The 27,910-nt window shown below is 60.2% G+C and overlaps 3 protein-coding genes across 14 annotated transcripts in view; 1 reads left to right on the top strand and 2 right to left on the bottom strand.

The window, feature by feature from the left end:
- TSC2 (TSC complex subunit 2) overlaps nt 1-8,863 on the bottom strand; it is a 38,153-nt gene extending 29,290 nt beyond the window's left edge. For all 8 annotated transcript variants that reach the window (XM_082360383.1, XM_082360385.1, XM_082360384.1 and 5 more), the window contains exons 1-10: nt 8,759-8,863; nt 8,066-8,232; nt 6,929-7,015; nt 4,857-4,967; nt 3,893-4,037; nt 2,753-2,870; nt 2,296-2,344; nt 1,755-1,880; nt 1,352-1,425; nt 164-290 (exon numbers count right to left, since the gene is read on the bottom strand). In XM_082360383.1, coding sequence (XP_082216509.1) covers nt 164-290; nt 1,352-1,425; nt 1,755-1,880; nt 2,296-2,344; nt 2,753-2,870; nt 3,893-4,037; nt 4,857-4,967; nt 6,929-7,015; nt 8,066-8,203 — 975 coding nt within the window. In that variant the 5' untranslated portion in view covers nt 8,204-8,232; nt 8,759-8,863. The remainder of the gene's footprint in view (nt 1-163; nt 291-1,351; nt 1,426-1,754; nt 1,881-2,295; nt 2,345-2,752; nt 2,871-3,892; nt 4,038-4,856; nt 4,968-6,928; nt 7,016-8,065; nt 8,233-8,758) is intronic.
- Nucleotides 8,864-8,893: 30 nt separating this feature from the next.
- On the top strand, nt 8,894-14,661 carry NTHL1 (nth like DNA glycosylase 1). Of its 2 annotated transcripts, none has more exons than XM_082360447.1 (6): nt 8,894-9,082; nt 10,031-10,266; nt 10,811-10,981; nt 11,906-12,065; nt 14,257-14,362; nt 14,443-14,661. In XM_082360447.1, the coding sequence occupies exons 1-6, from the start codon at nt 8,944-8,946 to the stop codon at nt 14,564-14,566; spliced, it is 936 nt and encodes a 311-aa protein (XP_082216573.1). In that variant the 5' UTR covers nt 8,894-8,943; the 3' UTR covers nt 14,567-14,661. The 2 variants fall into 2 exon arrangements, with proteins under 2 accessions (XP_082216573.1, XP_082216572.1); XM_082360446.1 differs by having other exon boundaries at nt 8,898-9,082; nt 10,028-10,266.
- Nucleotides 14,662-15,358: 697 nt separating this feature from the next.
- Nucleotides 15,359-26,765, bottom strand: NHERF2 (NHERF family PDZ scaffold protein 2). 4 transcript variants are annotated; one of them, XM_082360431.1, is made up of 7 exons: nt 26,372-26,765; nt 23,721-23,921; nt 17,806-17,985; nt 17,312-17,465; nt 17,191-17,234; nt 16,761-16,823; nt 16,229-16,528 (listed from the first exon to the last, which is right to left on the bottom strand). In XM_082360431.1, the coding sequence occupies exons 1-7, from the start codon at nt 26,582-26,584 to the stop codon at nt 16,370-16,372; spliced, it is 1,014 nt and encodes a 337-aa protein (XP_082216557.1). In that variant the 5' UTR covers nt 26,585-26,765; the 3' UTR covers nt 16,229-16,369. The 4 variants fall into 4 exon arrangements, with proteins under 4 accessions (XP_082216558.1, XP_082216559.1, XP_082216556.1 ...); XM_082360432.1 differs by lacking the exon at nt 16,761-16,823 and having other exon boundaries at nt 15,359-16,528; nt 26,372-26,763; XM_082360433.1 differs by lacking the exons at nt 23,721-23,921; nt 26,372-26,765 and adding an exon at nt 20,524-20,721 and having other exon boundaries at nt 15,359-16,528.
- Nucleotides 26,766-27,910: the final 1,145 nt, after the last annotated feature.

The following is a 27,910-nucleotide window of genomic DNA, read 5'->3' as shown; positions in this document are numbered from 1 at the left end:
AACCTACTTGCAAAGCAAGTGACTACACACGTTCCCCCCGCGCCCCCCCCCACCTCCTGCCCCTGCAGCAGACTCCCCGTCTGACAGGCCTGTTCCCACTGGGTGGGGATGAGGTGAGCTTTCCCGCCCTCGCCAGCTCACTGCGGTACAGAAGCCAAGTTACCTCATAAAATGACGGCAACACAGATGTTGGGGAGTTCTTGAGAGAGTAGAGCCGGTGGGCTCCCCAGAGAGCCATGCCAACAAAGAACACAGCTCCTCTCAGCAGTGGGGCGTCTTCCATGTAGGCTCTGAAAGCGTTCCCCGGGAAGACGGGATATAAGCAGGGCCCAGCCCAGCATCTGCCCAGGCTCCTAGCAGCCTCCCCGGAGGTCCCTACACTCATGAGGCAGAAGCAAAGCTGGGGAAGTGGGCTGGGCAGGGGACACGGGGGCCAGCAGCAACTGTGTGATTCATTCATGCATTCGCTCAACAGCCCTCAGCATCATGGTGCTGACAGCCTAGGAGACACAGGTGTGAACCAAAAGATCATGTAAATAAACACCAAGGTTCCAACTCAGATTACAGCTAAGAAGGAAAGCCATGGGATACGAGAGCAGACCTGCTCAGGGCGATCAGGGAATCTAACCGCAACACTACAATGTCAAGGACACTCAGGGAAACTCAACCCAGGTGGAAGGACATTTCAGCAAGATGAAAGGTATGTGCAAAGGCCCTGGGTGGGTGGCAGAAAGGCAACAATGGTGGGAACGAGAAGCTCACAGGCTGAGCAGGGCTGGACCATCCAGGCCTTGCCATTTGGTTTTTATCCTGAGAGCACTAGGAGCCATTGTGGCTTCAAGCAAAAAGTGACACAGTCAGATCTGTGCTGGAAAAACTATGTGTGGCTGCTGTGTGGAGGAATGGACTTCAGGAGGCCAAGAGCGGGTGCAGGAGAGCAGTGAGGAGGTGAGAGCTGAGGGGGTGGGGCCCGGGAGTGGACAGACGAGCCATCTCAGGAGCAGAAGCAACACCACCTGAGACAGTCTGGCTGTGGGAGGTGAGGCAGGGCCTCGTGACAAGTAGGTGGTGAGGCAGCCCCACTGGAGGAGGTCCGCGTGTGGGAGGGAGGTCAAGAGCTCAGTTTTGCATGTTCTGACTTTACTGGCAGGAGGAGGAGAGGACAGGCGACCAGTAGCATAAGACGTGAGCCCTAGATCAGGGCTCACTTCTGGAGCAGCCTCCCCACCAGAACAGGAAGCTCCGCGTCAGCCTGTGCCGAGGCATAGAGCCCACACAGGGAGCCTCCTTGAGGAGGCCCTGCGGCCGCCAAGCCACCCTCACCCACGCCGGCTGGGCCACCCGCACTCACCTGTCCTCCATGATGCGGCACATATGGTAGATGGCACTGTGGCCCAGGTGGGTGCCCAGGAGATTGCGCATCAGCTGGGAAGCAAGATGCACCGTTGTTAGACTGGCAAACACGAGCCCGGGGCCTCGCACGGCCACCGCTCTGAAGCCCTCCACGTCCAGCGGCTCTCCACCATCTCCTCCGGAACAGGGGCAGCCGAGTTCTCAAAATGCCACCAAAACCCTGACCTCAGCTCAGCCACTGGGAAAATGCCACTGGCTTCCCCTCAACAGGCCACTGTCTGGCCGCTCTGAGAATAAGATGGCCATTCATTGAGGACAAGATGGCCCTTGTCCTGTCCATAAGCCTGGCTTATCACTTCATCCGGGCAAGAACTCTGCAGGATGAGAGTTTAGACCCCTACCTTCCAGCAAGGCTCACAGAGCTCCTTGACATTGATGGTGCGGCAGAGGGTGACGATGAACAGGGGGAGGCTCTCGGCCGGCAGGCAGTTGTAGCAGACCACGGCATCCAGCACCTGCAGAGAGACCTGGTGGGGCGGAGAAAGTCAGGCCAGCCCTGCCTCCTGCTCACAGGGAAGTGACACCCTCAGCTTCCTCCACTGACCATCCTTTGGTCAGCAATGACTGCCCCTCCCCTCTGTCAAAGCAGCCTTCCTGGGAACCACAGAGTGAGCAAGCATCTGGGAGGCACTTTTACATCCCAGTCACGGTGGGTTATCCCATCATGAACTATAACCCCACAACGGAAGTCATCCAACCGCCCTTACTTACAGGAGAGAGTCCTGAGGCTCAGAGAGGTCAAGCAGCTTGCCCAAGGCCACACAGCCAGTGAGGGGCAGCACAAGGCTTGACCCCAGGGCCTGGGGTCTCAGTTGCTATGCCACCCGGCCTGCCCAGAAGGACGGTGAAAGGGACTGTCCCTGGACGGGGGCAGCTACTGACCTCTATGTCCACGGAGGACACGGTCTGGACGCACAGCAGGCAGATCATGCTGTGGGAGGAAACACAAAGTCAGCTGAGAGGACACTTCCCAGAGGCTGGGTGGCTCCGTTTTACTTCCTGGTTCCTCTACAAAGTCAGTTAAAAAAGTGGCTCATCCTCCCTCAGGGCTCCCCTCACCCAACCACTGCTCAGTGCTGAGTGTACAGCACCAAGACCAACCCTCTGCCCGCAGGGTTTCACAGAGTGTTTTGAACAAATAACAAGTAACAATAAACAAAACATCAAGTAATATCACACATCTGCTACAAACATTATGTGGAAGGTGGCTTTGGCCACTTCCAACATCTCCATTTATTTGATGGTTTTAACAGCTTTATTCACCCTACAGAGCTGAACTGCAGACATAAGACAGCAGCACTGTGATCAGTGCATGTTACTGATCACATGTTTTTCTTACTGGACCATGGATGCGATGTATTCATCAAGGTAACAGCTGTTGAATTTGACCAGATTCACAAGCACCAGAAGGAATTCTGAGGACAGGCCGATGTCCATCCACTGTAGGACAAACTCAGCTAGGGGAGAAAAAGAGGAGAGCAACGTCCTTCCTACTCACCTCCTCCCCAGGAAAATGAGTCCCCATCCCATTCACTGCTGGAAACAGCATCATTGGTCCCCACGGAATGAAAGGCAGGCCAGCACGGGGCCGATGGAGGCTCAGCTGGAGCCCGAGCAGGTCAGCATGTCATGGACTCTGGAATTCACCAGCTCCCAGGATGCATGAAGGGGTCTGAGCTGAGGCAGGGGCAGCGTTTGTGCATTTGATGCTCAGAGCCCTGACCCCGATGCTGGGGGTGCAAACACGGGGCGAGTGTCTAGGAGGCCCCCATCCCCACAGAGAATCTCTCAAAGGAGACACAAGCAAGGCTTGGTTGCTAGACACATAAACTTGGACAGAAAAGTTAACCACATCCTCACTGTCAGCACCTGTCCTGGAGGTGGACCAACAGCTGAGGCCCGTTTCTGACAGAACAGCAAGGCCCAAGTCAGATTTACTTCTTCCTCTGCCTTCCTCTTCTCCCCACAGCAGTGACAAGAAATCTCAAGACTCATGGAAACCTCACACCATAAGGATGACAGGGAGGATGGCCACCAAAGGAAAGGGCTAGGAGGCCAGACCGGGCATGAAAAGGGCAAGGAGGAAGACGCAGCGAGGCGGCCCCAGCCCCCCAAAAACCTCAGGGCACTCTGGATAAGACCCAGCCTGAGGCCTGGGTCAGCAGCACGCTCTCCCAACAGCAAAATGCAGACCACCTCCTGCCCGCCTAAAAGGCACATCTAGGCCCCACTCCCCAGGGATTCAGAGCCAGCCTGTCTGGAGTAAAGCCCAGACTCTGCATTTTTAACAAGCTCCTGGGGAGATTCGGTCGGCTGATCCTGGTTGCACAGAGATAAGCAGACCAGTGTGTTGCAGCGCCCTCTGCAGGCCACCCCTGTGAACTGCAGCACTCCCTCTGGGCCCGACAGGCCTTCCTGCATCCCAGATTAAATTTCATCACCAAGGCCAGAGAAACCTCACACCCAACGTGGCACCCACCCAGCTCTTCTTCCAAGTAGGTGATGTGTCTCCCATTGTCCGTGAGGGCCTTGAAAACTTCCAGTCTCTCGTGGAGGTCTTCGTTAGAGGGGTAATCCTTGATGACCTTAAAGAAGAGGGCCCTGAGAACGCCCAAGCGGTCCCCCTGAAGACAAAACCATCGGGTCAGCAGTCCTGCCAGGATCCCCCTGGGTTTCTCAAGCAGCTGTGAGAAGTCCAAGAAGTGCCGTGGGCTCCAAGACTCCCAACCCTGGGCCCCTTTCTCCCTCCCAGAGGAAGCGGCTGTGAGGGACTAACTGGGTAGGGGATCAGGCGCCCTGGTCATCGTTTGACCAGTGTGTGTGTGGAGCACCTACTATGCGCCCAGGTCTGGGCACACAGCAGGAGCCAATGCACCCACCCTCGAGGGATGCTCACAGAATGATGATAGCCACCTAACCAAGCTGAGAGTGGGGACTTCTCTGAGCAGCGGGGTGTGAAGGCGTAGAGGAAACAGGCCAGGAGGAGAGGAAACCTTCCAAGCAGGAATGGCGAGAGGTGGCCTGGGTGTTCCAGCATGGCGGGAGCATGGTGACCAAGGGGCAGGAGCCCACGGTGAGGGGCAGGAAGTCAGTGAGAGCAAGAAAACAACAGCTCACTCGTGCGAGGAACCATTCTCATCATTTTGGGTGAACTGCCTCATTTACTCCCCAAAACGTCCCAGAAAAAAGGGAATGACAAGCATCCCCACTTTAGAGGAGAGGAAGTGGAGGCTCAGGGGGCTCCAGTGACCTGCCCAGGGTCACGCAGATACTAGAGGTGACACCAGCACGCCCACTCGGGCAGTCCAGCTGCAAGGCCCCTGGGAACCAGCAAACCTGTGCCTGGTGTTCTCGCCAAAGACGAGAGTCCAAGCGTGGCCCACGGGAGCAGTCAACACGTGGCCCGCCCCAGCTCCCCCCAGGCACAGAGCGGCCACCCTTACCTGTCCCTGCACGATGGCCTTCAGCAGAGCCAGCACCGCGTGCCGGGCCTCTGGCGGCCGCTCTGGCTGCAGCAAGTCCGAGACAGCCTTCCAGAGTGCTTCCACCGCGTGCTGCCCGGCAAAGAAGGGACAGGGATTGGTGTGCTGGCCCCTCAACTTGAGGGACAGTTCCATGAGCAAAGGACAGAGCAGAACAACGTGGTCTTTTGACTTAGAACTCACTCCTCTAAAGCCCTCATGTACCTGTCACAGCCCACAGCGACCACGAGCCTGACAAGGGGAACAGCTCCAAGCTACTTTGAACCCTCACAGGTCCCTTTAACCCTCACCAGGCCATAGTCTGAGGGGAGGGAGGAAAGCAGGAAGGCCAGGGAGGCCGTCCTGGCTGCCCCCAGAGATCAGCAGGGAGTCTCTGAGAGCTTGCTCAGGCTCCATGGGAAAAGCCACTGGAAGAGTCTCAGAACCAGAAGTACCACAGCGGTCCCCGGGCCTGCAGCCTGACCCAGAAATCCCATGCTCTGGATCTCCCCTGTGTAAACAAACCAGCTTCGGGGCACTCAGTACCCCACCCCAACCCTGCCTCTGCTGCCTGGCTTGACTCACTAAGAACTCTGTCCAGGGGCTTCCCTGGTGGCGCAGTGGCTGAGAATCTGCCTGCCAGTGCAGGGGACACGGGTTCGAGCCCTGGTCTGGGAAGATCCCACATGCCACGAAGCAACTAGGCCCGTGAGCCACAACTACTGAGCCTGCGTGTCTGGAGCCTGTGCTCCGCAACAAGAGAGGCCGCGACAGTGAGAGGCCCGCGCACCGCGATGAAGAGTGGCCCCTGCTCGCCGCAACTAGAGAAAGCCCTCGCACAGAAACGAAGACCCAACACAGCCAAAAATAAATAAATAAATAAATAAATTCAAATAGCTAACCTTTAAAAAAAAGAACTCTGTCCAGGCTTCTGGAATCTGCCTCCTAAGTCCACCCAGCCCACGAGGGAGCTGCTGGGTGCTTTCCCCTCAGCTCCCAGAATCAGTCTCTCTTGTGTCAGCTTCCCTTCTCCACGTTAACCATCCCTGACTCCCTCCAGCCAGAGTTTCCAGGCCACTCACCCTTTCCTGGGCTCAATCCTCTTAAGAGGGGAACTAAAATGTCTTTTCAATGTTGTCTGACCAACATTATTCGGTCATACACTGGAATACACTGCAAGTTTTACTTCCTTTGTTCCATTCACAATACTCCTATTGATGCAACCTAAGCCACAAGAGCACAGACACTGAGCCCGTGGACTACTCCAGCCTCTTAGGCCTATCTGTCTATTCACTCGACGGCAGCTCTGACATGGCTCCCCTTTCCGTACTTATTGTACACAGATAACTTTAAGAACATAGATACCTATTCTCACATTTATCCCTGGTCATGTGCAGCCTGCACATTTCAGATGACCTGCAGAGGACGTAGTGGTCCCTCTCCCCTTGAGCAAATCTGAACCCGCCAGGTATGAGACCCATGTCTCCTCCTGTGTCACTCACACAAAAGTGGGTTGAGGCAAGAGCAGAGCCCTTGAGGAACTCTAACGGCAGGCAGCTTCCCACTCTGTCCACAGGACATCAGGAGACAGCCTGGAAGTATTTGCCCAAAATAAATACTCCTACGTCTGTGAGGCTGCTTAATACCACCCAAACATCTCTCCCAGAAAGACAGAGACTGGTATGCCTGGGCTTGTTCTCTGTGAAACCACACGCTCTCCCGACATTCCCCTATTTTTCCTTCCTGCGAATCTGTAACGTGAGAGGACAAGTGAGCGTGCGTTTCTGTAAGCCACCACAAAACTGCTTTTGGATCTGCTAAAAGAGCCTAATCCCCTTGCTCCCCATCTCCACATGTGACTGGCCTCTCAGGGTTATGCTCAGGACATTTCCAGAAGCTTCCTCATCGCTAAGATGAAGACTAAATTTCCCTCAAATGGTGCATATCAGTTCATTAGTGAAGTCAGCTGTCAACCCTGCTCCTAAAAAGATCCAAATCAGGCTTTAATGCAGCTCACATGAATCTCTCCAGGCACCCAACCGAGACACACCTACCTCTTCAAATTTCTTCGTTTTGGCAACCTCACAGATCTGCCCTATCACCCGGATGCGATTGTTGAGGCCACATTCAACACTCAGCTCCTGGAGAGATGAAAGAAGGAAAGGCCAGTGCTCAGACACCAGGTTTCCTTACCTGCCAATCACAGAGCACTCTAGGAACTGCCCTGCCTTTCCCATGCTGGAGACCCACAGCAGAACCTTCTGAAACCAAGAATCACCAGAGTTGACTAGTCCACCTTAGGGGAGTAAGAACAGACTTTTTTTTTTTCCATAGCTGCACTTTTTTATTGAAATAAAATTCACATATGATAAAATTCACCACTGTAACGACTTTAAACTGTATAATCCAGTTTTTACCATATTCACAGTGCTTGCAACCAGGTCCACTAATTCCAGAACATTTTCATCACCTCAAAAAGAAGCTTCACTCCCCATTCCCTCCTCCCCCCAGGCCCAGGCAAAGGCTAATCTATCTTGTCTCTATGGATTTGCTGATTCTGGACATTTCATATATATGGAATCATATGTTATGCAGGCTTTTGTGATTGGTTTCTTTCACTTAGTATAATGTTTTCAAGGTTCATCCATGCTGTTGCATGTTATCAGTGCTTCATTCCTCTTTTTGGCAAACACTACTCTGTCGTATGAAGGCATCACATTTTGTTTAAATCTTCACCAGTTGACGAGCATTTTGGTTGTTTCCGAACGGGAAACTTGACAAGTGCAAACATTCAACATTATTTATGGGTAAAGCACTGAGTAGGCACGTCTGTGAGATTCCAACACAGACAAAAAAGTGAAGCCTTACTTCTCCCAGGAACTCACACATTACCAGTTACCCCTGGCCATAACCCTAATCACCTGTGGAGACCATGGCCTTTAGGCCGTCTAAAATAGGTTTTCTTGCATCAACATCTGAATACTAACTCAAGTGTGGTGGACCAAGTCGCCAAGATCCTGACTTCCTGAATTTCCAGAGAAAAGACACATATGTCACCATGGTACTGGGGACAGCAGCCTCACAGACGGTCACCAGCAGCCCATCTCCCACAGAACCTGGTGACAGACCAAACTCAGCCTTCCCTGCACCTCCCACTAAGCTAGCAGAGAAGACCCAGGCAGCTCACTCACTCTCAGGATTTCCGCCGTGATGATAAACTCCGTCTGTTTGCCCTCTGCCGACCTGGGATTTGGCCTTGGAGTTCCCAGTCCCAGTAGAATCTTGAACTTCTCCTTCAAGCCTGAATCTTTGCTTGCTGGCTTGGCCATGCTGGGCAGGGACGCATCAGAGGACTCCTCTGTGCCGACAATCAGGCAGAGATCTCAGGGACGGCTCCACCCACCTGCCCCGCCGCGGACCACCGGCCGCCCGCGAACCCTAGGTCTCCGGTGGGCACGACCTTTCTTCCCTCCCACAGCCCCCGAGAGAACTCCACCACAGCCAGGCGCGGTCCCGGCCAGAAATAAACCCGGAAAATGCCAGGCCGTCGGCCCGCCTCAGTGCATGGAGTGAGGGAAGGGAACTGGGGCCAGGGGGCGGCCGCCGCGGGGTCCAGGGAGCCCTGACATTTGCCATCTCTCTTCTCCCCGTGTGGAGGAGGACTGTCGGGGGACGCCGGGAGCAGGGACCCCCTCGCACCCGCCATGACTTAAAACCAAGGAATGCTTGGAGCTCCAGAATCAGGCTGCGGTGGGCGCGCCCGAGAGCCGGGCCTGACACTGCGGGGGTCCGCCCCCACGGCCTCAGTGCCGAGCAGGCCTGGAGAGGCAGCCTCCCCCGCTGCCCCGTCGGAGTCGGCGGTCAGGACGCCTCGAACCACTCACCACTCCCCCCGCCCGCAGCGCGCGAGGCAGTCCCGGCGCCGAGAACCGAGCACACCCCCCCCGCCACAAGCCGCCGCCGGAAGCGCGACCGGCACTTCCGGCAGCGGGAGGGCGCCGAGGGCCGCCCTCTGGAGGAAAGGATGGGCGAGTGCTAGTCACGTGATGGAGTCCCGGGGGCCGCCGGGATGTGTAGTCCGCAGGAATCCGGCATGAATGCGGTGGGCGTGAGGATGGTGACCCGCAGCCGGAGCCGGGGACCCGGGGCCGGTCAGCAGGGGCGTAGGGAGAAGCCAGCGCCGCTCCGGAGAGAAGAGGCGGCTGCAGGTAGCGCCGCGCCCGCGCGGGGTCACAGGAAGAGAGGCGGGGTGGGGGCCTGCAAGAGACTGGGGGCTGGGGCCCTGAGTTCCCGCCGTAAGCTCTTTCCCAGGAGACAGGGGCTGGGTTCAGGCGTTCCCACCTCCCCCACCTTCGTCCTGTTCAAGAGAGTTCTCCCGGTCCCACTAGCATGCCCTAGGGTACTCCACTTGTGCCAGGCTGATTGCGAGGCAAACCGGCCCTGTCCTCATAGCTGCTTCCAGCTCAGAGGCCCGGTGCCAAGGACTCTCCCAGCCAGAAGTTTTCTCCCCCTGCTAGAGGGTGCCTCTGAGAGAAAATGGGAAACAGCGTGGCTTTCCTTACGTTTACGTCGTTATTAGGGACCTACATACGTCCTTATTAAGGACCTAATTTGAGATTCAGCGGTGGGTGAGAACGACAGGGCCCCTGCCACTTGTCCTGCCTGGACGTCTGCAGGATTGTCCAGAGGAGGATTCCCACAGACACCCAAAGACCCCAGGGGTAGTCCAGACAAGATGACACACTGGGCAGAAGCATGGCAGTGGGGGACAGGCACGCGATAATGCCAGCCAGGTAGGCAGGAGCTCTGATGCCAGAACAGAGTTTGGAGTTTTAAACAGGAAGTGACACAACTCAATTCAGATTTTAGAAAGTTCTCTCTGACAGTGTCGAGACTAGATTGGGGGCACCATGGTGGAGGCTGTTACTTAGAGTCGTCATGTGCTAAAGTGGATTTGATCAGAGGGCCAACGGCATAAGGAAGGCTGACCTGGCCTGTAGCACATGCTGCAGAGGCCAGAGCACCCGCAGTTGTAGTAGGTGATGGGTGGTTGTTGAATAAATGATGTAGGATGAGATAGCAGGTAGGGCAGCACCCACACCTTTTCCTTACCTGTAGCCCTCACTGAAGGGACCAAGTGGTACTTTTTGCAGAAGGTAGGAAAAGCTACAGCCCTGTGAAGCGTCAGCGGAAGGCTCCAAGACTGAATGTGGCATACGAGGCCTCAGAAGGTGAGAAAGGAGAGGGGGCCGAGCATCTCCAGTCACCAGCCTGGGAGCCTCAGGACTGGCGGCGGCAGCTGGAGAACATCCGGACCATGAGGAGTGGAAAGGACGCACCCGTGGACCAGCTGGGGGCTGAGCACTGCTATGACCTCAGTGCACCCCCGAAGGTAGGCAGGCAGGCACCCATCTGCCGGTGACCCCCTTCTGAACAAGACACTTGCTTCCTCTCAGGCCTTTAGCAGGGGACAGCTGGCACATCATGGGTGTTCAGTAACGTTTGCTGAGAGAGAGAGGGAGTTCCTTACACTTCACTGGCCCAGAGCCTGGTCCTAAGACTAACCTGATTCCAATCCCAGCTCTGCTACCCGGTGACGGGCCTCAGTTTGCTTGTCTGTAAAATGGGCAGCAGCATCCTTTGCAAAGCAATAACAATAACAAGAGCAACCAAGGGCTGTTGAGCACTGACGTCGTGCCGGGTGCAATTCTGAATGCAGTAATAATTCTTTAAGCCTCACAGTGATCTTGCAAAGCAGGTGCTGTTATTTTCCTCATAAGTGGAAAATGCACCACACACACACCCTTGGCCCGGGCGGATAGGAGGCAGATATCCCATGCACTGCCTGGGGTGACACGTGCAGATGAGTAAAGGGCTTGGCTGGGCTAAGCACCCAGGACCCGCCCCCACCCTGGTGCCTGTCACCGTGCAAGCAGGTGCGGAGGTACCAGGTGCTGCTGTCACTGATGCTCTCCAGCCAGACCAAGGACCAGGTGACAGCAGGCGCCATGCAGCGGCTGCGGGCCCGGGGCCTGACGGTGGACAGCATCCTGCAGACGGATGACAGCACGCTGGGCACGCTCATCTATCCTGTGGGCTTCTGGAGGGTGAGCCCAGCCCGTGGCGAGTGGGGCTGGGGGTGCCACTGGCCTGCGAAAGATGTCAGACTGAGTGGGCTGTGGGGTGTGGGAGGCCGGGGCGGGCATCCCTGGCCATGGGGGCCTGGCTATGAGTTCCCACTGGAGCACCGCCCCGCCCCTGCCACTCTGACCAGCCCACAGGGGGCCTGGCCATGGGGCCTCAAGTCCAGGCGCTGGAGCTCCTTGGCTTTTCCTGTTTGCAGCCCACCCCTTCCTTCCTCCACCTCCCTTCCCAGACGCCTGGCCCTTCTCTTCCTCACTAAGGCTGCCCACCCATCTATCCCTTTGTTTACTCCAAGCCTCCCTGGAGTGCACAACCCCTCCCCTCTGGAGCCCCAACAGGCCACAGAGTACAGGGTGGCGGGTGGGCGGGTCTGTTGAAGGCAGCCGGGTGGGTGGGGCTACTTCCCCTTGGCACTGGCCTGGACTGCAGTTCATCAAATGGGTTTTAAATAGCCCTGTCCACTCAGGCACAGGATGGGAACCGCCCGGCTGGCCTGGCGGCTGGAGGGGGAGCCCCAGGCTCCAGCCTTCCTTCCTGAAGGCCCAGGTGCTGTTGAGCCCAGCTTCTGGCTTAACTGGTCCTGCTTAGCCTGCCTGGTCTCTGGCAGGGAATGATGGGGCAGGGAGACTCAAGCCGGACCCCATGCACTTGTCATTGGCCCCAGGCAAGTGGGAGGCAGGGTCTAGGCCTGCATTGGGCCTTCCTTGGGCTCTCCTGCCCTTGGCTTTTTCCCACCTACTTGGGGGACAGAGGCAAGCAGGTGCCTCTGAGTGTGTCCTGGACAGCTGGCGGGTAGCTCTGGGCACCTGTGGGTTTCCTCTGGGCCTCGTCTTCCCAGGTCGGGCTATACTCCTGACCTCCAGCGCTGACCCCCCCCAATCTTTCAGAACAAGGTGAAGTACATCAAGCAGACCAGTGCTATCCTGCAGCAGCGCTATGATGGGGACATCCCAGCCTCCTTGGCAGAGCTGGTGGCACTGCCAGGCGTCGGGCCCAAGATGGCGCACTTGGCCATGGCAGTGGCCTGGGGCACTGTGTCAGGCATTGGTGAGTGGCATGCGCCCATGAGGCAGGAGTGGCTGGCTCCAGTCTTGCTGGCTGCCATTGAGGTTCCCCACATCCTTGTGACCAGTGACCCCAGCTCAGGTCTCCTCATTCACAACTCAGCCCAAAGGGTCAGAAAGGTATTCCCAGCCCAGAGCTAGGCCCACCCCACCCAGAGATGGGTACTAGCAGGAGGAGTTCCTGTTTGCTGAGGAGCTCCTATAGCGTGCTGGCCTCTGGGAGAGGCCCTAGATGGACTCGGGTCTGTGCTGCATGAGGGAGAGAGACACTGGGGTAGAAACACTGATGGGGGCATGCAGGGCACCTTTGGAGTTGGCCTGGTCTGGGGCATTTGGGAGGACTTCCTGAGGAGGTGATAATTCAGCCAAGAGCTGAAGGGTGAGGTGGGCTGGCCAGGCCAAGAGGAGGAAGTGCATTGCAGGCAGAAGGAACAGCATCTGCGAAGCCATGAGCTGGGGAAGAGGGCCAGAGCACAAGGCTCTGGAATGAGCGTGGGCAGAGGGGGCAGGTGCAGTGCAGACATGGGGACCCGGGGGGAGGAGGAAGCGGCTGTGGGGGCCCTTTCTGGAATCCCTATCCTGGGTCCTTGTGTTGCATTCTGGCATTGGAGGAGCTCCAAGTGGAGACAGACCCCTGGGTCGGGGTGGGACTGCTCCCTCAGATCTTTGCCCAGCGAGTGGGGGCTTCTGAGGCTGCACAGCGCAGGCCCAGCCAGCCCGGAAACCAGGGCTTGACCCATGACCCGCTTGTGTGCTCCCACCGTGGTGCTTCTCAGGGACTCATGCAGAGGAGCCAGGAGAGGTGGTGGGGATCCCCCCAGGGCTTCTGAGGCTTGTGAAGCCTGCCCCCTGGGGTAGGGACCCCTTCCCTGCAGTGCCCACCAGAGGAGGAGGGCTCTGGCTACCTGATGAGGTTGGAGCCCAGAAGCCCTGAAAAGCGGGAGCCAGGCCAGGCGGGGCCAGGGCAGAGCCTCCCTCACTGGGCTCCTGCGGCTGCCAGCCTCTCAGCAGATACTTGAGCTTATCTGGGCGGCTGTCCTCGGCTGCCCGTGTCTAGGAGTGGTCTGGCAGGTCTGTGGGGGAAGGGCCCCCGCCCGCAGCTGATTGCAGCAGGCAGGAGTGTGGGAATGCTGCCCTATCTGGTTGTCTGTGGGCCAGGCCACCTGCAGGGAGATCCTAGGGAGGTTGGGCCCCACTTCCCAGGGGGTTTCCTGAGAGAAGAAGCCCCGTCGAGTAGAGAGCCAGAGCCATGGGATACAGCAGCCGATCCCAGCTCTGCCCTCCCAGCTGGGTGACCCTGGGCAAGGCACTTGGCTTCTCCGAGCTGGGCCGCAAAGCAGGGGAAGTAGTTGCTCCCATTAGAGGCACAGGTGTGCAGAGCCCTCCTGGACTGGCCCACAAGTGTGGTGTGGCCCTGGGCTGGGTTTCTGGGTAACTTAAGGGCACGGTCACCTACGTGTTACAGAGAAAGAAACTGAGGCTTGGTGGTGACCCAAGGGTGTGGCTTCTCCATCTGCGTACTCTCCCTGTGCCCCCGTTATCGCTGTTTGGGGCGGGCCCGAGCCTTTTTCCAGGCAGCCAGCAGCAGGGGAAGTGGGCCAGTGCAGGAACTCGCTTTCTCTTCAGCAGACACGATAGGAGGAGGAGGCAGGGGCTGCATCTGGCTAGGGTAGGGGGCCTCGGTGAGCAGGTGCCCAGGCCAAGCCCCAGGGTGGCCGGCCAGGGGGAGCCGGGGCTGCGGCCGGGTGCACGACAGCTGCAGCTGGCCTGGCCGTGCTCCCCGCTCCGTTCCTGATGGTGCAGTGGCAGGTGCTGGCTCTGTGGGCAGTGACTTCATGCCAGCCCACTAGGTCAAGCTGCTGCCACCCAGCCTGGCACCCATGGCCCGTGCCTGGGCCAGGAGGCACTGCTGCCTGCACCCCAGGAAAAAGGCCCAAGTCCTCTGGGTCTGGCTCCAGCCCCTGCCTAGCAGCAGGGATGGCCCATGTGACTCTCTCTCAGGCCTGCGCAGTTCTGGGTCCTCCTCAGAAGCCGGCGGGGGTTGGGGAGATGTGTAGGGGGACTCAGGCTTCAGACTCAGCCCCCCACCAACCCGCACTGGGAGCCGTGGCAGGGATGGGGCAGTCTGGCCCGGTGAGCCTGCCCCGTGTTCACCCTGCCCCGTCTCCAAGCAGCAGTGGACACACACGTGCACAGAATCGTAAACCGACTCAGATGGACCAAGAAGGCAACCAAGTCCCCGGAGGAGACCCGCAGGGCACTGGAGGAGTGGCTGCCCAGGTGTGCAGAGTGGGGGTGGGGCAGGGCGGGCTCCCCTCCTTCCCACCCTCCCTCCACACTGATGGCTCCCACCCCCACAGGGAGCTGTGGAGCGAGATCAATGGACTGCTGGTGGGCTTTGGCCAGCAGACTTGCCTGCCCCTCCGCCCGCGCTGCCAGGCCTGCCTCAACCGGGCCCTGTGCCCAGCTGCACACGGACTCTGAGGGCCTGGGGCCTCTGCCCGGCACCACTCTGGCCTCTTTGTGCCTTTGCTGGGGAGCCATAGCCTGTTTATAATAAAGTTTGGGGGCTGTTTGTAGTTAGGGTCTGGCTGATTTCTACCCCGGGGGGTGGGAGGTGGCATGCTGGAAAGCACATGCATGAGCTGTGTTTGCACCCGTGCTCATGTGTGTCTGGAACAGGGCTGCCTGGGAGGCCAGGATGGGGACGTGACCATCTGGGCTGAGTGCTGGGGGGCAGGGGTGGCGGGGGGGTCGTGGGAGCCAGTTGCAGCCAGCTGTCTGGAAGCCTGCTGGGGACGCTGGAAGCCCAGGCTGCCTCCCGCAGCAGCTGGCTGGGGACCTGGAAACACACGCCTCTTCCTGAACTTGTGCACCCTGAGAGCCCCAGCCTCTGCCACGAGGCCCCACCCCTAGTGTTTACAGAGCCACCTGGTCTCAGAGGGACACCAGCAGGCCCAGGGAGGGCACCACAGGGCACAGGGCCTGACCTGCGTGTACCTGCTGGGGGGCCAGAGGCCCAGAAGGCTTCACAGGGAGGTGCTGGTGAGAGGGCAGGGCTCCGAAGCACAGGGGTCCCAAATGCACTGGAGAGATAAGCAAGAGGGAGCAGGAGCTGAGAGGGGCTAGCGGATGGATTTGGGGAGGGGAGGCTTAGGAATGGGACTGTTTCCAGCAGCTGAGACTTAGGGAGCTGCAGGCTGCCACCTCCCTGCCCAGACCATGATCCCTCCAACCCCCAAAATGAAGGCTCAGGAAGGACAGAGACAGCCAGGGTCCAAGAAAGGCCTGTTTATTCTGAAGGCGTGCATGTGCTATGGCTTATGGGGCAGACAGCGATGTCGGTCGGTCAGGTTCTGGGCAGGGGGAAGGCAGAGTCGGTGGGGTTTCCTCAGGGGGAGGCTCCCAGCAGGGGCCAAGCCCAGAGCCTGAGGTCCTTCCTGGGGGCAGGCTCTCACACAGTCACACCCCGAAGGCCTAGGGGCTGCCATGCAGGGACAAGGGGCCTGTCCAGAGTCTACCCTCCTCAGGGGCACAGGGCCTCCATCCTCAGGCCCCTCAAAGAGCCCAGGCCCTGTACCCCAGACCCCCCACCCCAAGGAGGGCAGGGACGGGGCAGAGGGGCAGCTCTCACAGCCACATCTGGCATCCCCAGCACCCCCCAAAGCCTGCATGAACACGGCCTGCAAGCCCCCCAACTCTGTCCCTGGACATCCCTGGCACTCCCACTTGGGATGGCTGCTGCTGAGGGGGTGGGGAGGAAATGGTTTGCAGAGAAAGGTTTGTTTTATTGCAATTATTTAGAGAGCACGTCCTGAGGGGGGTGGGGGCAGGGCTCTGGTATTAAGTGGAAACATGTGTGGAGCTAGAGCTCTTTCTGGAAAAAAAGCAAAAACACAAATTCCTTTAAGTCAGCAGGCCCAGGCAGAGCAGCAAGGGCCGGGCCCTGCGGGTGACCACTCCCTCTCCCCCTCTCCCCCTCTCCCTCTCTCCCCCATCTCCCTCTCTCTTCCTCTCCCCACATCCCCTCATTGTCTCTCTGGGTATCTCACATCTCGGGGCTCTCTCTCCCCATCTTGCTGCCACACTCCCCTAGCACCCAGCGGGTTGGGGGCAGGACGGGGTCTCACTGGGGCACAGGTTGGTTCTTGGGTGGTGGTGGGACCACCACGGCTTGGGGAGTAAGGATGCCCCCTCCAGTCCACTGAGGGGAGCTCTGGGCGGGCCCGAGGGGCAAGGCCCAAGGTCCGTGCAGGAGGAGCCCGGCAGGAAACAGGCAGGGAGGGCTCAGAAGTTGCTGAAGATCTCTCGCTTCCGGTTCCAGTCCATCTGCGGCGCCCGCTTGTTGACCCTGGTGGCTCTCACCTTCTCCTTGGCCTCGGCTGCAGTGGGGCTCAGGTGGAGGCCGCTCTCCTGAAAAGGGTCGCGCTTCCAGGTGCTGCCATCCTAGGGGCGGACACGGTGGGCGGGTGGCCAGAGTGAGCCCTGGACCCAGGCCCCCAGACAGGTGGCCTTTCCCAGGGAGTTCACACCAGAGGCCACCTGGCAGCAGGCCCAGGAGGGCTTCCTAGAGGCGGTGGCCTCACAGCTCAGGCTGACAGCTCCACAGATGCCCGCCCCCAAGGTCTCAGGCCCCCCAGTGTGTGAACAGCAGTAGAGGTGGATAGGCACCCGCTACCTCAGTGTCCTTGTCTAAGTCAGGCAGGTCACTTCGGGACGAGCACACGGAGCCACCATTGAGCTGGGAAACCAAGGGTAAGGCGTGGCTTTAGGGGCCCCACCCAGGAGCCTCTGTGCACACACAGGCTTACACACACACATGCAGACACGCGTGCACACGCCAGAGCTGCATTTATTCCTCCATTTGGCAGTGGCCACTGAGCCTCTACTACACCCTGGAGGTGCCCGAGTGCCCTATGGCGCTGGGGTGTGGCTGACCCAAGACGGATCCAAGGGGCATCAAAGCTGGGAGTGACAGGGCCAGGCTCGGTCTCACAACCATGCTACACAAGGACAGAAATCTCGGGAGGGGCTCTGTCAGGTCTGGGGACCCCCAGAGGTGCCCCTGTGGTCTCCCGGGCTCACCCTGTCCATTCCCACCCTCTCACCTGGGCCGAGCTGGTCCCGTTGGTGACTGGTGATGGCAATGGACCTGTGGGGACAGTGTGTCACTGGCCACTCAGCCCCCAATGCTTTACCCCAGCCCTGGGCCCCAGGGCAGTCACCCACCTTCCACATGCTCCTCAGTGGGTGTGACCCGCAGCCGCTTGAAGTGCTCATCTGTTTCGGGGTCCACCACAAGCAGCCGGGCCTCGTCCTCCCGTGCCTTGATGCTGGCAACCACCTCCGCGTGGCGCAGCCCCTCCACATTCTGCCCGTTCACCTGCCACCGCCAGCACGGGGTCAGTGCTGCCTGAGGGCAGGTCGCCACCAGCCCCCCAAGCCACTCAGCCAGGTGTGGCATCAAATATTCATCAACGCTGTCACCAGCCACGGCAGCAAGAGGAGCACCAGCTCAGGTTCCCAGCATCTCCCTCCTCCCAGTGAGGACCCGGGGCCCAGACACACACACACACACACACACACACACACACACACACACACACACGGAAGGGCACGGGCGTAGACAAACATACAGGCAGGCACGGATACACACAGGGGACGTGGGCCCAGTCACAAACAGAAAGGACACAGGTGCAGACATATACACACAGGGCAGGTACCTCTATGAGTCGGTCCTGGGCACGGAGGCCAGAGTGGGCAGCAGGTGAGCCTGGGTCCACCGAGCGGATATACTGTCCAGGCCGGGACTTGTCACTGTGCAGGTTAAACCCGTAGCCCTGGGGGCCTTTTTGCAGGTGGCAGAGCCTCGGGCGCAGCTCCCTCAGGGGCCCGTTGACATCCTGCAGGCACAGGGATGCAGGGTGAGGCTCCAGCTCTGACCTCCCACCCTAGAGGCACTGACCCCACCCCTGAGGCCTCCGGTCCCATCCCCAGTGTGCAAAGGCAGGAGTGGAGATGGTGGGAGGGAGCCTCAGCCCCACACTCGGCATCATGCCCCCACCTGACAGCATCCCCAGGTCTCAGAGACCAACACGGGGTGGTGGGGGTGGGGGGGGGGTGACGCTTAGGCTGCCTGTGATGATTCAGCTTCCGGATCCTGAACAAAGCCTTAGTCTCCAAACCCGCAAAGGACCTGTGATGGGGTCAGGAGCCTTACAGGGGTGTTGGGAGAATCAATGGGCTCAAGGCTAGGGCTGAGCACAGACCAGGGGCCTAGGAGAGACAAGTGCGATGAGCTGCCACTCGTCACAGTGTCCAGGAAGGCTGTGGGCCCCGCCTGTCCTCTACCCACCCCCCATCCGATTGTGGGGCTGGCAGGGTAGGGCCGTAGGACCGGGCTGTTTTGTTTATGCTCCCAAAGGTCTCCCTAGGGCAGATGGCAGTGCGGCGGCTGTGTTTGCTTTCACATTCCAGAGCAAGCTGGAGCCGCCCCCACCCCCACAGGGCCCAGAGACTTGGGACGCACGGGCTGGAGCCTGGACAGGAGCGCCAGTGAGGGAGCAGTGAGGGAGCAGTGAGGGGCCGAGGATGGGGCCTGCCTCCCACCTTCCCTGCCCTCCACGGAAGGCTCACGGTGCCCTGAGGGTCCCCCCACCAACACCCCAGGGCTCTGCCTCCGTTTACCTCTGGCATCCTGCAGTAGGTTCTGGGCTGGGGGTGCGGGAGGGCCGTGCAGGCAGAGGCCAGACCCCAGGACCCCCACCCAGCCGGGGCCTGAGGTAGTGACCACAGCGCTGAGTGGCCAGCGGCCACCGGTGCTCAGTTGAACATGGCGGTGGCCGGAGGGAACGGGCGGCCAGCAGCTCAGGTTTCCTGGGCGCTTGGGGCTCAAGTGCGCGTGCAGGTGAGACTATGCAGGGTGGGGGTGCTCACCAGGGCCTTTTCCTGTCCCTCTACCTCCCTGTGTGTGGCCAGTGAACCTGGGCCAGGCTGGGGGCTGTACTGAGGGAGGGCCAGCCTCCAGGCCTTCGAGCTCACCCCCAAACCCCAAATCTGACTGTGGCCGCCCAGCTGTGGGACCAAGTGTGTCTCTCCTCACAGGGTGGTGCCTTACCTCAGTCTCTAGGCGCTCCCACCCCTGGGGAACACCTTCTTCCGGTCCAGCCTGTGCCCCTTCTCCATGACCCCTTCCCCAACCCCCAAAGCCTGCCCCCTTGGAACCCCCCCTGCAGGCCACCATCTGCCCCATAACCCCAGGAATTCCAGGGACTGGGCTGCTGCTCCTCAGTCCCCCAGGGGCTCGGCCAGGCATCCTGGGCTGAACTTGGGGCTGTGAGACTCCCGGGTTCTCCAGGAGCTCACTTATAGACTCAGCCCCTCTCCAGACACACCTGGAAATACAGGTGTGCAGCTCTGAGGCGCCTCTCAGGTTCAAGCTGTCAGAGCACAGGTCCCAAGGCTGGCCGGGGCCATGCGTGGCAGTGGAAGTGTGACATGAGCACACCTGGTGGTGGAAGTGGGCCCAGGTGGCAGCGGGGCATCACATGGTCACAGAGACCAGACATCCAAACGTACGCTCGCAAACGGGCTTCATGGACCCGTGCGGTGACCCATCGTGTGAAAGGACGGCCCTCGGCACCGGGCCCTCGGCACCAGGCCCTGTGGCCTCTTCCCACGCCCTCCACAGTGGTTCCAGGGAGTGGTCTCTCAAGGCCCCCAAACGGAAGGACTGGGGGGGGCGGGCAGCTGGGGCCATGAAGCCAGGCTGAATGCAGTCACTTCTGGTTTGAGACCATACTGGCCATCTCCCTGCCTCAACCCAGCACGGCCGCCTCTCACCACACAGCCAAGAGGTTTCTCCTAACATCTGGCCTAAGTCCCTCTCCTTACAATCAGGGTCCAAGGAGCGCCAAACTTGGCACTAGACCCCTCAGGTTGAGGGGCTGCAATGGGGGGCGGTGGGGAGACAAGGCTGGCAGCGTGGCGACCCAGCGGGAAGGCCCACGGGGAGGCCCAGCACCATAGTAGGTCAGGAGGGGGTGCAGGCTGGGCCCAGCGCATTGCTCACATTCCTCGCTCCTGCCCTGGCTCAGAGCACTTCCTGTTGCCTCCCAGCTAGGCCCTCAGGCTTCCACAGGCTTCCAAGCCCCGATTCCCTACCAGGCAGCCGCAGAGCTGGACAAGCCCTAGTCTCCCGGCCATGCCTGTAACCAGACAAAGAGGCTGGCATGGCGGTACCCCTGGAGCCAGGCTGTACCACCCCCCAGATGGTGACTCACCAGCCCTAGCAGAAAAAGGCCCCCATTGTTGCTCAGAGTCCAGCCTGCTCACACCAGGGTCACCAGGGTCCCCAGCGTCCCCTCTCCCAATCCTGGGGGACAGAGACTAAGCTGGCTGCCGGTGTCCTCACTGCCCACCCTGCCCCCACCCCACCTGACCTGCATAAGCCTCCGGGATGGGCTCCGTGGAGGGGCTCCTGGGGCTGGGGAGGGTGGTGTGGCACTCCCAGAGCGGGCCATAGGAGGCGGGACAGAAGCGGCAAGCGGCGAGCGTCCAGCTGGAGTGGCCTGAGCTCTCCAGCCAGCCCAGGCTGCCACCCCATTTATCCACCTCCCACTGTGGCCCAGGCTCCCCAGGGACGGGTGGGGACATAGGGCTGAGTCACTTTGAGGAGCAGGGTGGTGGCTGAGCCCCCCTCCCCTTCTCAGGCTCCAGCCCGGTGTCCCCCACCGGCCAGGTTTCCGTCCCAAGAAAGGAAGGAAGGAAACTGCTGGGAGGCCCTGCCCTGCTCCCAGGACCCAGGGCTGGGGAGACAAGGAGGCAAAGGAGGGGACCCTGACCTCAGAGCATAAGACAGTCCTGCTGCAGCTCACGGGGGGATGGGGAGCAGGAACCAGGGAGCCCCAAAAGCCCTCTTGTAGGCACCGCGTCCTATACCAGGGGGTCACCCTCTGCAGGACTCTGTCACCTCACTCACTCTCAGCCCCCAAAGGCCTCCAGAACTGGAGGTGGAGGCATGGGCTGGCTGTGAGGGGGAGGAGGGCCCGGGGTCTATCATACCCCTGCAGCCCTGGCACCGCTGGCTGCCCCGTCGCTGTTCGGGGCCGTCGCCCATCATCACTGTCACGATCAGCTGCACTGCAGCTGCGGCCACCCCAGCCCAGTCTGAACGGGGCTGAGTCACCACTGACAGCCCTGACAGCCCCCGGAAGGGAGGGGCCAGCCACATCCGTGTCCTCCCCTGCCCACCCCCTCCTCCCTGCCCAGGACAGGAGGACACTGAGGCTGAGAGAGCCAGAAGGGCCCTTGGGGCCTGGACTCCCACCTCAGCCCTTCCCCCCACAGGGCATGGAGGGTGGGCCCCTTCATCCCCCACTGTGAAGCAAACAACACACATCTCTCCCCAGTTCTCCTGACCCACTGCTGTTGAGGCCCTATCAGGGCATAGCCCTGTATATAAACATCGTCCACCCAGGCTCCCTCACAGCCTGTGGTGGGCGGAAGCAAAGCCTGGTTTGTGGAGGTCAGCGGAGGTCCAGCTCTTCCTTCCCATGCTCTGAGCTCAGCCGATTAAATACCGGGTCTCTGGCTGGGAGGGAAAAGAGAGACCGTGCCCTCAGGGACTCCCCTGACCTTATGGGGTCCCTGTCCCCCTGCCAGCCCCAACCATGGAGGGACCTGCCAGACAGGTCCCACTCTTTTCCTCTAAAATTACACCAGCGGCAGGCTTCTCTGGTGGCACAGTGGTTAAGAATCCGCCTGCCAATGCAGGGGACACAGGTTCGAGCCCTGGTCTGGGAAGATCCCACGTGCCGCGGAGCAACTAAGCCCGTGTGCCACAACTACTGAGCCTGCGCTCTAAAGCCGAAGAGCTGCAACTACTGAGCCTGTGCGCCACAACTACTGAGCCTGCACTCTAGAGCCCGCGAGCCACGTTACTGAAGCCTGCGCACCTAGAGAGCCCGTGCTCCGCAACAAGAGAAGCCACTGCAATGAGAAGCCCACACACTGAAACAAAGAGCAGCCCCCACTCGCCGCAACTAGAGAAAGCCTGCGTGCAGCAATGAAGACCCAACACAGCCAAAAATAAAATAAATTGAATAAAAATAAATTTTAAAAAAATACACCAGCGGAAGACCCCTCCTAGGGCTTCCTGCAGCCCCCAGAGCCTGAAATAGTGGAGGGGGAAGGTCCCACCCAAGGACAAGGTGCCTCCCCACCCTCCAGATAAGGCCTGAGGGCAGAGTTTTCCACAGGAAGGTGAACTCAGCCATTTGTGTCTAAATCAATGGACAAACGCCTAGGGGGAGGGGCACTTCCTCCTGGGGGTGAGATGCCCTGGGAAGGAGGTAGGCTCCAACTCTCAGTTTGGGGGGGTGGGGTGGTCAGCCAGCGCACCATCCCAGGGCTCCCCTGAAATCACAAATCTGACCCTAACACCCCCTACTCTGGCCTTCAGTGGCCCTGGGGCAAAGTCCAGACTCCAGGACTTGGCACTGTGGCCCTAACCACCACCCCCCAGCCTGCCCTAGAGCCACAAAGAACAAAAAAGGGAGGCAGGGGTTCATGCTCATGCCTGTGCCCAGGCTGCCTCCCCACCGGGAATGCCATCCCCTCCAGGAGAAACACGAGGCCCCACAGGATCCAGGTCACAGGCATGGCCAGCTCGCCTGGGAGACATCCGGGAAAGGGACAGGGCAGGTGTCAGGGTCCCCTGCACACCCAGAAACGTCAGATCTCACACCTCCACCAGCCCCAGGCCAGTGGTTCTCAAAGTGGGCTCTGGGGAGCCCCTCGGCTTGAATCTTCCTTTAAGGGATTTTTCTCTTTAAAAAAAAAAAAAAAAAAAAAAAAGAAGATGGTAGTAGGGGTACAAAAGACAGAAGGTAGTAAGGGCACGGGGCTTCCAGGAGGGCAGGACAAGCAGGCTCTTCCTCCTGGCATCCAGGTGCTGCCCCGGTAGGGCCACTGCCCAGCCCCTGATACCTAGAAAGAGACAGAACTGGACCCCCCACCACCACCACCTCCCCATTCTCCAGCTCTTCCCCAGTTAGCTCTTCCTGTCTGGAGGGGGGAGCAGGGAGAAGGGGGAGGTGCCCCAACCCCTGCAGACCCCGGAGCTGAGGACCCAGCTTAGAGAGTCTCCTCAGCTGCCACCACGGAGGAGGGTCAGCCCCTCTGAGGCCTTCAGAGCACAAGCAGGCTCCTCAGACAGACGGACAGACAGACACCCAACACAGGCACAGAGCTGAGCACGCTCAGTCCCAGGACATCCCAGCAGCCCCTCCCCAGGTTCCTCAGCCCCTAGGCCAGGGAGGGGGCGGCTTGTCAGAGTGACCCTTCCTAGGACAAGTGGCTCTGAGGAGCATCCTGGGGAAGAGGGCCAGAGACGGGGGCTGTGGACCAGGGCCAGGTTGCCCTGACACTACCTGGTTTACAGCACAGGCTTAGGGCAGAAAGAGTGGCTCCAAGTAGCCAAGAGGGTTTTCACCAGGGGCAGAGAAGGGGCCCAGAGGGGCAGCAGAGACGGAGAGATACTTCTGGAGGTGACCAGAGGCAGAGACTGCTGTCAGGAGGACAAGAAGGTGGTTCTGGGAGAGCCCAGGGTGGTCCCTGTGGGCAGAGCCCGCCATACCTTCTGAACGACCTCAGAGCTGAGGCTGCCCCCTCGTGCCCAGTCCGGCTTTGGCTCCCAGGGGTCGTGGGCAGGCGGCAGCCCTCGCTGGGCCATCTCCTCAGTGCAGGTCAGTTGCCGCCGGCGGAGCTCTTCGTCCGTCTCCTTGTCCACCACCAGCAGCCGAGTCTGCCCCTCCACGGCCTTGATCCTCTGCACCACCTGGGACAGGTGGGTGGCGGGAGGTCACGGCCAGCACTCCAGGCAGCACATGGGCAGCGGCACCACCCAGGGCTGGCCCCGGGCTGTGGGCAGGCTGCGAGCCTACCAGGGGCAGGGGTGGGCGGCTGGATCGAGAGGCCCGCCGGCTCCGCCCCCCACCCCCACTCCAGCAGCTCCCTCCCTCTTCTCCTGGGGCTCCGGACACGAGGGCCCAGGCTGCAAGGGCTGCGGGGGCCTCGCAGGGCCTCGCCTCGGCCCAGGAAGTGACAAAGACGGTGCTCGGCTGAGCTTCAGGTTTTCAGTATGCGTGTGTGCGTGTGTGCATGTGTGCGGCCCGCACCCTGCAGCCTTCTGTTTCAGGGTGTCTCTAGGTCTGGGTTTGAAGGAGAGAACTGTCTCCCTGGGTCCCAGTCTCAGTGTGTTTGTGCCTTTTTCTGTCTTTTCCAGTGGTGGAACACGGTAGTCTAAACCCCTGCCTCTAGGCCTTCCATTCTCTTCCAGATCATGACAATGGACCTATTCCTACTGGACCTGCGGAGAGAACACCTGGGTTCCTGTGGCAAGGCACCTCCTCAGGTACCTACCCACAACCCGGAAAGCAGGATTCAGACACAGCAGGGAGAGGTGGGGAGGGGCAGGTCCACCTGTGGGATAGGTGTGGTTACGCAGGTGTCTGTGAAGTGTCTAGAGCATGTGCATGGTGATGGAGCATACATGCTAGTGTGTGCCCGCAGGAGGGGCAGTGCCCACTGGGCATTGGGGAAGGAAGGGCAACACCCCACCCCTACCCCAAGGCCTGGGAAAGGACAGACAGGGCCCCCACCAGCTGCTCAGTAGATGTTGTCAAAAGATAGGAGGGTCTGAACCAGGCCCATCTTTGCCAGCCCTCCTCTGTACCTGTCTTTCCCGGTGAGCCACAGAGTCACAGGAGGACCCCAGGACCCTCATGCTTCCTGACTGTGGGACCCAGACGAGTCACCCAGTATCCCCAAGCATCAGTTTCCTCATCTGTAAAATGGGAGCCGTAACTGTACCTTCTCCCCCCCAAGACAGTGGGAAGGTCTCAAGTGGTCCTGTGTGAAGTTCTTAGAGACCAGCACCCCGGGAGGCCTGGGATAAGCATTGCTCTTGGGGCAAGGGTGGCAGCAACTGTTAAACAGAGGCCAGGCGCCAGCTCTACCAGGCCCTCCCTATGGCCTGTCAATCCAAGCTCTCTGGCCTTGACCCCCAGCCTCCAGCAAACAGCCTATCCAGCTGACACTCTGGGTAAAAGACAGAAGGACGGCAGACAGATGGACAGACAAAATCTCCAAGGGTAGAAGTGAGAGTTCAGCTCCCAGCCCAGCCAATTTACTAATCTCTAGGCCCAGGCCTGGCCACGCAGACAGGTGCTGGGGGGACACAGAGGAGCCTACTCAGAAGGGGTGGAGGAAGACTGGAAGCCAGGTGAGTCCCTGGTCAGTGGGAGATGGACACCCCCCAGGGGTCAGAACCTGCAGAGAACCTCCCTCTGGCCTTTATCTTCAGCTGCAAGGGGCAGGGGGCTGCGACCAGTGACCCCTGCCAGGCCATCCAGCAGCTTCTTTGGAGAAGAATGTGCTGCCACAGTGGTGACTCCCACCAGGACCCAGACACCATCAGCCAGGACACACACTAGTACAATGGGTGCAGACACACTGACGACTACACATAGCCAGGTGGGCAGACACACAGGCCGGGACACATATATACACAGCCACACACAGGAGGGTACACACACACACACACACATCCCCCAGTTCACACACGTCCAGGCATGCAGATCTGTACACACACACACATATCTAGGGGTGCAGACCTGTATACTCATGTGCATACAGTCCAGCACACACACTCACTCAACTGATGCAGGCACACACAGGTGTGCCCTCCCTGTGACATCCCCCGCAGGTACACACACGAGGGACCCCAAGAGGGACCTGCACATTCACAGACATACCCAGTTGTGTACACACGCACATGTGTACACGCTGATAGAAAAGCACCCGGATCCCCAGGCACAGGGAGACCCCCGAGGGGCCAACTCCTCCACACATTGCCCTGAGGCCGGAACAAGACTGAAGAGCCAGGGCTGAGACACGGAGGAGCCGCAATGCGGCCCCTCCCTGCCAGGATTCCACCCCCCACCGCCTCGCTCCGTGCAGGACCCACCCGGGCTGGAGGAGGCTAGGAAGGAGGCCGGCTGCCTCTGCCTCAGCGGCCACGTCCCCCACCTCTCCACGGGAGCCCACCGCAGGCCCTTGTGCGATCCCCTCCTGGCCCGGAGAAGGGAGCTGAGGCCTGGGCGCAGGCAGCCCCGAGCTCGGTGGTTATTGGCGCTCTCCGCGCGCGCGGGGCAGGGACGCGCTCCAGGGATGGGGGCGGTGGAGGGTGGCGGAGCGGTGGGCCGGGGATGGAGCGCAGGCACCCACCTGGTGGTGCGTCTCACCCTCCACGTTGACGCCGTTGACCTCGATCAGCCGGTCTCCGGCGCGCAGTGCGGCCGCCTCCGCCGGGGAACCGGGCTCCACGCGCCGAATGAACTGCCCGCGGCGGCCCTTCTCGCCGTGCAGGTGGAAGCCGTAGCCGTGCTCGCCGCGCACCAGGCGGCACAGACGCGGCCGCAGAGGCTCCGGTGCGGCCATGGTGCCGGCTGCCCACCGGCCGGCCAAGGGCTGGCCACGGCGCTCACGCCCGCCGCCAGCAGGCAGGGGCGCGGGGGCCGGCTCGGGGTGGGGCGCGGAGGCGGCGGCGGCGCTGGGGACCCGGTGGTGGCCTCGGCGGCTCCCGCTCGGCTCCCGTCGCCTCCGGCTCCGGATCGGGCTCTGGCTGCGGCACCGCCCCCGCGCCCGCCCCTTCCCCGCCCCCTCCGCCCTGCCGCCCCCGCCCCGGGTCCAAGCCACCCTGGTCATTTCCCATGCCTCCGCGCTCCGCCAGCCCAGGGAGGCCCCGGGGGAGGCGTCAGGGGACCCCCGAATCACCAGGACCCCTCTGTCTCGCCCCCATTCTGGGCAGCCTTCTTGGCGCCAGCGCCTTTGCCTCCTATGACAGTAACATTTATTGAGCACCTACTGTATGAGTAGCAGGGGCATGAAGGCAGGCCCCTGAGGCGGGAAGAGGGTAGAGGAAGGATCCTTAGACTGAGGGACCCCTATACAGGGGCCCGAGGGTAAGAACAAGGGCCACGGCTCTGCCCACCCTCCTCGGGAACCCCCCTCCCCCTTCCCCCTCTCCCCTCCCATGCCCCGTTCCTGTATCAGAATCCCTCCTGCAACCCAGAGCTTCCCTGACCCAGCACAGAGTCCCAGGATGGTCCAGGAGGCAAAAAGAGGGGTCTGAAACTGACAAGGCAGCAGCCCCTTCCTATATCCTGTAGGCCAGTGACTGAGTGACTTCCTGGCCCTGCCCAGGAGTGATTGTGCCTATCTGTGCTACGTTTGACCATTAAGCATTCCCCACCACCATCCCCTCCCTTTGCCAGGGCCCCTCACTCCTGTCCCTGCCCATCCCAGGCCTGGTGGGTGACTGCAAAGGGTGAGGGAATGACATGCACTTGTCTGGCTGGAAGGAAGGGGTCTTTGCTACCCTCCTCCTGACCTAGGATGAAATGTGCTGACGGCTTGGGCCTCTGAGCACTAGCCAGTCAGCAGTCACGGGAGCTGCTCCCTTGAGCAGGCCCCTCCTGCACCCCAGCTCTTCCTCCCTTCCCCTCCCTCCACCTCCACCAGCATGAATGCCCCCTTCTCCCAACCGATGGACAGTCATTTATTCTTTGTGTACCTCTCTGAGTACATTTTACCTGGAACAAACCTAGGGGTCTCAGGCCATTTTACAGATCAGGAAACAGGTCTGGAGAGGGAAGAGACCCATGCAAGGTTCCCCAGTTCCCCTTGGGCCCAGGGCGGTGAGATCCCAAGTCCACCCTCTTCAGCTTTCTCAGTCACACATACAGGAAGACAGCTGAGCTGCAG

This window comes from Balaenoptera borealis (genome assembly GCF_965194805.1).
Source record: "Balaenoptera borealis genome assembly, chromosome: 16".
Lineage (NCBI taxonomy): Eukaryota > Metazoa > Chordata > Mammalia > Artiodactyla > Balaenopteridae > Balaenoptera > Balaenoptera borealis.
Note: the sequence above shows the minus strand (reverse complement) of the source record. Positions and strands in the feature narration are given on the sequence as shown.